At 31.2% G+C, this 10,159-nt stretch overlaps 1 protein-coding gene and 1 pseudogene across 1 annotated transcript; both read left to right on the top strand.

Moving 5' to 3' along the window:
• The first annotated feature begins 1,215 nt into the window (after window positions 1-1,215).
• Window positions 1,216-2,067, top strand: LOC131650094 (uncharacterized). Its single transcript, XM_058919832.1, has one exon. It carries the CDS (start codon window positions 1,216-1,218, stop codon window positions 2,065-2,067), a length of 852 nt encoding a protein of 283 aa, XP_058775815.1.
• A 619-nt stretch (window positions 2,068-2,686) lies between these two features.
• Window positions 2,687-4,136, top strand: LOC131650095 (uncharacterized; annotated as a pseudogene).
• The last annotated feature ends 6,023 nt before the right edge of the window (window positions 4,137-10,159 follow it).

Raw genomic sequence — 10,159 nt, forward strand, 5'->3', positions numbered from 1 at the left:
ACTGAATCCTAACATTAGAACCCTTATTTATACTAGTTTCGACCTTAACGGTCCTACGCTAATCTAATGCCACGTTTCTCATGAGAATCCTCGGAAAGCCATCTGTCTCTGGACAGTTATGAGAACTTCTTCGAATTTCAAATCCTCCCGCCTGAATCCTCCTCCGACGCGTGGCAATATAACTTAACATTAAAATACCACGGAAATACACTAAGCATCAGTACTTAACATATTTCGTAAAATTTGTCTAAGTCTCGAAGATATACACTCCTACTAGCTTCAGCATTCACTATCTCCGTTACGACTTAAAAATTCTTCATCCTCGAAACATGGCCGTCAGGAGCCATTTTATCTTCAAAGACGGTCATCAGGAACCATCCTCCTTCGAATCTTCACCCTTCGAAGGATCATATTTGTAAAACGAAATCTTCAGCTAACAATTAGGTTCAGACAACTGTCATTACTTCCAAATACCAGTGACTGTAGCCTCATACTCAAAAAGCGTCCAAGTAATCACCCTCAATATAATCTTCCATCTGCGGAACAAGTCGCTGCAATTATTGTTGGAGGTGATACTAAATCTATGGCATATGGAAGGGATATTAATGTCATTCGCCATGATGGCAATCCAAAGAAATTACAAGAAATAAAAGGATATTATGATCCCTTGCAGTATCCTATATTGTTTCCATTTGGGACACATGGTTGGGATGTTAACACGACAAATTATAATGGACGAAGAGTGTCATGTCGAGCGTATTACAGCTACATGCTACAGGTACATTTAAGTTATTTTTTGTACATATTAGAATAGCATAAATATAATTTGAAAAACATATGGTTTACTATCAACATGATTTTTAATCCATTGTAGATTCGTCCAAATGATCATTCAATGTTGTTAAATACGGGTCGACTATTACAACAATATGTCGTAGACAATTATGTCAAAATTGAATCAGGGAGGTTAAGGTGGATTCGAGAACACCAGGAAAATATACGTGCTGAAGTGTACCAAGGTTTACAAGATGCTTTGCATGTTGGTGAAACTAATGCATGTACGCATTAGTTTAGAATTTTATAGATTAATAATTATTTGTTTGTTTAATCACAACCAATCATATATCCTAAATCTAACGCATTACATTAACCATCGTAGAAAATATTGGAAAAAGAACAATATTACCATCATCATTTATTGGAGGTCGTCGAGACATGACACAACATTACGAAGATGGCATGGCTATTGTTCTTAATAGCGGTAAACCAAATACTTTTTTGACCATGACGTGCAATCCTTCATGGTATGAGATAACATCAGAACTTCTACCTTTTCAAACACCACAAGATCGCCCAGATTTACTAACGAGAATATTTCGTTCTAAATTCGAGCAACTGAAGGATGATGTCATTAACAGAGGAGTCTTAGGAAAGGTTAAAAGTTACATGTATGTCACTGAATTTCAAAAACGAGGATTGCCGCATGTGCATATGTTGTTGGTCTTGGAAAGTAACGACAAGTTGCGTAACCCAAAAGATTACGATAGTGTGGTTAGAGCTGAAATACCTAAATTAGAATGTGAACCACAGTTGCATGAAGCAGTTGTAAAACATATGATCCACGGACCTTGCGGCGTACTCAATCGAAGATCACCATGTATGAAAGATGGCCAATGTAAAAAAAGGTATCCCAAAAAATTTTGCGATGAAACACGTCAAGGCACTGACTCATATCCAGAGTATAGGAGAAGGTTTGACGAACCTATATCTATAGGTAGAGATAGGTCTATCGATAATAGATGGGTGGTTCCATATAACCCTTGGTTAGTGTTAAAATATGACTGTCACATCAATGTAGAGGTTTGCAGTAGTATTAAAAGTATCAAGTATCTATACAAATATGTGTACAAGGGTCTTGATCGTGTGTCTATGGAGGTTCACAAAGGATCATACATGGATGAAGTCCAGCAATATGTTGATGCGAGATGGATTTGTGCTCCCGAGGCAATATGGAGAATTTTTCGATTCACTCTTTACCGATTATATCCTTCTGTTGAAAGACTATAGATCCACTTGCCAGACCGTCATCAAGTGCGCTTTTATGAACATCAAAGAATTACAGATGTCTTAAATAATGAACGCAACTCCAAAACAATGCTCACACAATTCTTTAAGCTAAATCAAAGAGATCCGGAGGCAAGGAATTATCTGTATAGAGAGATACCAGAGCACTACTGTTGGAACAATAGGAGCAAGGAGTGGCATCGCAGGCGATCAACGAGAAAAGTTATTGGAAGAATCTATACAGTATCACCTTCGGAGGGGGATAAGTTCTACGTGCGATTATTGTTATCTCATGTCAGAGGTCCAACCAGTTGGTAATATCTTCTTACAAATAATGACATTCCATTTAATACATTTAAAAAGTCAGCAGAGGACCGAGGATTTTTGGAGACTGATCATAGTATTCGTGATTGTTTGGTTGAGGCTGCGGGTCTCCAAATGCCATATGCTTTAAGGAGGTTGTTTGTGACGATTCTAATATTTTGTGAACCTACTGATGTTAGAAGTCTTTGGAATGAGTTTTTTACACATATGACAGAGGATTATCAAGCAATGAACAATGGTGTGGAATTAGTCTTGACTAATATGTTGTTGAAGGATTTGAATGAACTCTTAGGCCAACATGGAAAAAAATGAAGATTATGATCTTCCATCATTATCCCCTGATGCAATAGAGGAGAATTTAAACCCAAGTGTCACACAAGAGGAGTTAGCGGTTGATATCCCGAATGAAGATATTGAATATGTTGCTAAGTTAAATAATGACCAGATGATTGCGTTCACAACCATCATGAATGTCATTGATCAAAAATACAGTGGGGTATTTTTTGTTGATGGCCCAGGAGGAACAGGTAAATCATTCCTTTATCGAACATTAATGGCAACTTTACGAAATAGAGGAGAAATTGTCTTGGCAACTGCATCATCTGGCATAGCTGCAACACTACTGTTACCCGGTGGTAGGACTGCACACTCTCGATTTAAGATACCTATCGAGATACAACCGGGTTCCATCTGTGGTATTCAAAAGCAAAAAGATCTTGCAAACCTCATTAGAGTGGCAGCTGCAATAATTTGGGATGAAGCCCCAATGATAAACAAAAATTGTTTAGAAGCCTTAGATCGATCATTGCAAGATATTTGTAGCAACAATGCTCCATTTGGTGGAAAAGTTATGATCATGGGGGGAGATTTTCGTCAAGTTCTTCCTGTTGTAAAGAATGGTACTAAGGCGCAAATGATTTCAGCGTGTGTTGTTCAGTCTCATTTATGGGCTCATACCAAGATTTTGCGGTTGCGTCAAAATATGCGGTCACTCCATGACCATGAGTTTGCAAAATTTCTTATTCGCATTGGTGATGGTGTTCAACCTACCAAACCAGATGACATGGTGAGGTTACCTTCACAAATTGCAATCCCGTGGGAGGGTGAACATTCTATACAAGTACTTATCCAACATATTTTTCCTGAATTAGAATTGCATGGATGGGATGCCCCTTATATGGTACAGAGAGCTATTTTGACCCCAACAAATGACGAGGTTCAAAAATTGAATGATATAATCATCGATCAGTTTCCAGGAGAAGAACATGAGTTGTTGTCATTTGACGAGGTTGAAGGGGATACTCATAATTTATACCAGCAAGAATTTTTAAACTCAATTGCACAGGGTAGTTTGCCACCACATATTCTAAAGGTAAAAAAAGGTGCACCATTGATGTTGTTGCGAAATCTAGATCCTAGATATGGACTGTGTAATGGGACGCTCTTATTATGTCGTGGTTTATTTATGAATATGTTGGATGTGGAAATCTTGATAGGAAGCAACGCGGGAAAACGAGCTTTCTTGCCAAGAATTAAAATAAAAACGTCTGCAAGTGATGGGTTGCCTTTTGTACTAAGTAGAAAGCAGTTTCCTGTACAACTAAGTTTTGCAATTACAATAAATAAAGCACAAGGACAAACCATTCCAAATGTTGGAATATATCTTCCACGACATGGTTTTCAATCATGGACAGTTATATGTGGCTTTATCCAGATGTCGCACAGACTACGACAAGAGTTTTGATTAGGGAGGGAAAATTACAGGGGGGAGATCAAATTCTTTTATCGCACCCGCAGGTATTCACTAACTATAATATAAAAATTCATTACACATTAATTCGTATATTTGTTACAGTAAATACGAATGAATATTTTGTATTTTTTGCTAATGACTAACTCTAACATTATTGATTGTTTTCCTATACAGGAAAGCTAAAATACAGTGAAGTCTTCCAATTATGTAAGGAGTTAAGACAGAAGAATGTTAAACCTCACTACAACACAAAAGTGTGTTATACTGAATCATTTTTCTAATGTCATTGTATTATGTCAATTGGGTCATTGTTCCTCTCACAATATTGTGCAATAAATTTTAGATGGGACACTTTGAAGATAAATGGAACACATGGAAGGACGAATAAACTATTTCTTCCATCGACAAACCCGACAATAAGGTGTATTTACATGTTTATGCAAAGTAAATGTGAAAAAACTATCTGTTGCATTTTTCATCACCATTTCACTAATACTTTTATCATCCTTATTAAAACATGTAAAACGTCTGCAGATTTACTCTCTCGGTTGGAGCTCCACCGTGATAACAGATAAAACACAACTTTGGAAAATGGTGAAAAGAGAAATATTATCTCAAAGGATAGAGAGGTATTTATATTATTCATGTAAAACTTTTTAGCCCTAACATATTTTTGGAGGCATTGATTTAATGTTTATTTATTTGTTCATCTATGGATATAAAACTATATATATTATTTAAGTTAATTGTTTAACTTTATTAGCAGGAATCCATGTAATTCAAGCATAGAAAAGAGTTGTTGTTCTACCAAATCTATACTAAAACAATCTATCTCTATTCTTCAGGTATTACATTATTTATATTTTATACTAAACCAAATTATACTTTACGAGTAACATGTTTTAAATGTATTTGTTTGTTGATCATATATTTCGTGATGTATTTGTAGTTTTTTAAAATTCAAGACTTCATTGATAAAGGGGTGTATGAAGAATTGATTAGACTATTTTCAAGGTATAAAAAATATTATATTACACTAATTACTATTAATACTACACTATCTTTTTCTCTAAAAGATTATAATATGAAAGTCTTACATTTTTACTCATTAGTGTGGAAATCAATTGCTGGGAAAAAGACAATTCTTCCCACAAAGATTTTATGTTCGGCCTTCCTCAAAAAGAGCGTCATTGATTACACACGATAAATTGTGCAATGTATGCACCGGTCTTTGAATACAATTTAATGCATGTGTTTGTTTCCCATTTTCAAAGTGTAATAATATTATTAGCATGTTTAGAGATCATACTTTCAATGGTATCTTAAATTTGTTTACTTCTACTAATATTGTCTATATATGAATTATTTTTAGCAGGGCGTATAAATCAAACTTTAGAAGAGACATATGTGTTACTGAATTAGTATCCTAGGGTCATGTAGGAAGAAGATAGGACTCATAACACAATTTTAAGCGAAGTGTCTAACTACTATTTTTTTTTCAAATGTGTCGTACAATATAAATACCTCCTTAAAAGATGTACAAACATTTATTTTTCTCGGCTGTGCACATTAAAAAAGCGGGCAGACGGGCACGGGAGTGCCCGTCTGAACGCTAGATAAATAATTGAAAATAAATAATTAAAATTTGAATAGTTTATGTAGATTAAAAAAGTATAATATAAATATAAATAATTCATGTGGATGGATTAAAAAAATAAAATATAAATATAAATAATTCATGTCGATTTAAAAAAAATTAAAAATACCACGTGGATTACCATGTTGGCAGTCAGGGGAATCTTTGCTGCATGTTTTTGAATTGTTAAATAATGCAATTATTTGACTTCCATGTAATCCGATCTAACCAAACTATAAAAACTGGTAATCCGACAAACCGTAATCCGATCAAATCGATTTTTTTGGTCGGAATTGGATTTTGGTATGGCATTCGAGGTTTGGAGAGGATTGAGCTTTTAGGCCCGAATCCAAACCTACCCGACCACCTGTCCACCCCTAATTAACTATATATATATATATATATATATATATATATATATATATATATAATATTTTTTTCATCAGTATATATATAAAATTTTTCAAAACTTGTTTGTCATAAAAACATAAGTCATTATTATTATTATTATTATTATTATTATTATTATTATTATTATTATTATTATTATTATTATTATTATTATTATTATTATTATTATTATTATTATTATTATTATTATCCAAGTAAAGTGCTATATCTAATTCAATAAAATCCACTTATTTTGATTAAAACTACATCTTCAATTAACAGACCCTTAGAAAAATAAGGATGGTTGTTTTAAGTTTAAAATTGACATTTTCGAAATTACCTGATTGAGAAATTACTACGTTGATGTTTGTTACAAGATTTTAAGAAATATATTTTTCATTGTAAAAAACATCAATAATGAAATAACTTTAAAAAACTTTCGTGACTTTTATGATTTTATTATGATGTAAGAAGGCAAAAATGTTTATTTTCATAACTACATTTAAATTTTGAATTTGATACAATCATTAAAAAATCTTCATACTCTATCACTACAAAAAAACATATGAATATGATTATGTAACTTAACTTACTTTACATCATTATAACATTAAAAAGAACATTATTAAAAATTTGTTAAATTTACCTTAAATAAGTTAAAAATTATCATCCCAAGAATTACAATTGTTTAAGACCTTGATCCTTGCATTTGTTACCCATTCGTGTTTGGCATGATCAATACTGATTTAGCTTTATTTGACACTATACTTTTATATTGATGGCGCAATGCAGTAACAGAAACAGAAAGTTTTGATTTAGCAGTATCATAGTTTAACTTTATCAATGCAAAAACTTTCATTCATTTCAATACTAAAAACAGATTACAAAATAGAACAAATTCAAACATATTAAAACAACTTTCATTCATTTCATCAAAAAGAATTAATTAACATCATGTGATATATACATTACAATGTGATTCATCAAAATTCTAATTTCACGGGAGAAAACACCAGTCTGATTCTAATCAATCTATGTAACTAATTGTTGGAGTCTCTTCGTCGGTAAAGTCTTCACAGTAGAAAAAGCCCATTGAATAAAATCAAAGTGAGTTCTGGGAGACATTAATGGCAATGAAAACTCTTTCAAAGATAAAACAGTTTCATCATAAGAAATAAAAGGATGTTTCAAAAGCATCTCAGCACTCCATCTTTTCATAGGGTCATTGTTCCTCTCACTATTATTGTGCAATAAATTTTAGATGGGACACTTTGAAGATAAATGGAACACATGGAAGGACGAATAAACTATTTCTTCCATCGACAAACCCGACAATAAGGTGTATTTACATGTTTATGCAAAGTAAATGTGAAAAAACTATTTGTTGCATTTTTCATCACCATTTCACTAATACTTCTATCATCCTTATTAAAACAGGTAAAACGTCTGCAGATTTACTCTCTCGGTTGGAGCTCCACCGTGATAACAGATAAAACACAACTTTGGAAAATGGTGAAAAGAGAAATATTATCTCAAAGGATAGAGAGGTATTTATATTATTCATGTAAAACTTTTTAGCCCTAACATATTTTTGGAGGCATTGATTTAATGTTTATTTATTTGTTCATCTCTGGATATAAAACTATATATATTATTTAAGTTAATTGTTTAACTTTATTAGCAGGAATCCATGTAATTCAAGCATAGAAAAGAGTTGTTGTTCTACCAAATCTATACTAAAACAATCTATCTCTATTCTTCAGGTATTACATTATTTATATTTTATACTAAACCAAATTATACTTTACGAGTAACATGTTTTAAATGTATTTGTTTGTTGATCATATATTTCGTGATGTATTTGTAGTTTTTTAAAATTCAAGACTTCATTGATAAAGGGGTGTATGAAGAATTGATTAGACTATTTTCAAGGTATAAAAAATATTATATTACACTAATTACTATTAATACTACACTATCTTTTTCTCTAAAAGATTATAATATGAAAGTCTTACATTTTTACTCATTAGTGTGGAAATCAATTGCTGGGAAAAAGACAATTCTTCCCACAAAGATTTTATGTTCGGCCTTCCTCAAAAAGAGCGTCATTGATTACACACGATAAATTGTGCAATGTATGCACCGGTCTTTGAATACAATTTAATGCATGTGTTTGTTTCCCATTTTCAAAGTGTAATAATATTATTAGCATGTTTAGAGATCATACTTTCAATGGTATCTTAAATTTGTTTACTTCTACTAATATTGTCTATATATGAATTATTTTTAGCAGGGCGTATAAATCAAACTTTAGAAGAGACATATGTGTTACTGAATTAGTATCCTAGGGTCATGTAGGAAGAAGATAGGACTCATAACACAATTTTAAGCGAAGTGTCTAACTACTATTTTTTTTTCAAATGTGTCGTACAATATAAATACCTCCTTAAAAGATGTACAAACATTTATTTTTCTCGGCTGTGCACATTAAAAAAGCGGGCAGACGGGCACGGGAGTGCCCGTCTGAACGCTAGATAAATAATTGAAAATAAATAATTAAAATTTGAATAGTTTATGTAGATTAAAAAAGTATAATATAAATATAAATAATTCATGTGGATGGATTAAAAAAATAAAATATAAATATAAATAATTCATGTCGATTTAAAAAAAATTAAAAATACCACGTGGATTACCATGCAGGCAGTCAGGGGAATCTTTGCTGCATGTTTTTGAATTGTTAAATAATGCAATTATTTGACTTCCATATAATCCGATCTAACCAAACTATAAAAACTGGTAATCCGACAAACCGTAATCCGATCAAATCGATTTCTTTGGTCGGAATTGGATTTTGGTATGGCATTCGAGGTTTGGAGAGGATTGAGCTTTTAGGCCCGAATCCAAACCTACCCGACCACCTGTCCACCCCTAATTAACTATATATATATATATATATATATATATATATATATATATATATATATATATATATATATATAATATTTTTTTTCATCAGTATATATATAAAATTTTTCAAAACTTGTTTGTCATAAAAACATAAGTCATTATTATTATTATTATTATTATTATTATTATTATTATTATTATTATTATTATTATTATTATTATTATTATTATTATTATTATTATTATTATTATTATTATTATCCAAGTAAAGTGCTATATCTAATTCAATAAAATCCACTTATTTTGATTAAAACTACATCTTCAATTAACAGACCCTTAGAAAAATAAGGATGGTTGTTTTAAGTTTAAAATTGACATTTTCGAAATTACCTGATTGAGAAATTACTACGTTGATGTTTGTTACAAGATTTTAAGAAATATATTTTTCATTGTAAAAAACATCAATAGTGAAATAACTTTAAAAAACTTTCGTGACTTTTATGATTTTATTATGATGTAAGAAGGCAAAAATGTTTATTTTCATAACTACATCTAAATTTTGAATTTGATACAATCATTAAAAAATCTTCATACTCTATCACTACAAAAAAACATATGAATATGATTATGTAACTTAACTCACTTTACATCATTATAACATTAAAAAGAACATTATTAAAAATTTGTTAAATTTACCTTAAATAAGTTAAAAATTATCATCCCAAGAATTACAATTGTTTAAGACCTTGATCCTTGCATTTGTTACCCATTCGTGTTTGGCATGATCAATACTGATTTAGCTTTATTTGACACTATACTTTTATATTGATGGCGCAATGCAGTAACAGAAACAGAAAGTTTTGATTTAGCAGTATCATAGTTTAACTTTATCAATGCAAAAACTTTCATTCATTTCAATACTAAAAACAGATTACAAAATAGAACAAATTCAAACATATTAAAACAACTTTCATTCATTTCATCAAAAAGAATTAATTAACATCATGTGATATATACATTACAATGTGATTCATCAAAATTCTAATTTCACGGGAGAAAACACCAGTCTGATTCTAATCAAT

Source organism: Vicia villosa, linkage group LG2 (assembly GCF_029867415.1).
Source record: "Vicia villosa cultivar HV-30 ecotype Madison, WI linkage group LG2, Vvil1.0, whole genome shotgun sequence".
Classification (NCBI taxonomy): Eukaryota; Viridiplantae; Streptophyta; class Magnoliopsida; order Fabales; family Fabaceae; genus Vicia; species Vicia villosa.

Excerpts from the sequence above, each read along its gene's own strand:
- LOC131650094 (XM_058919832.1), top strand. The coding sequence starts at position 1,216 with ATGACACAACATTACGAAGATGGCATGGCTATTGTTCTTAATAGCGGT.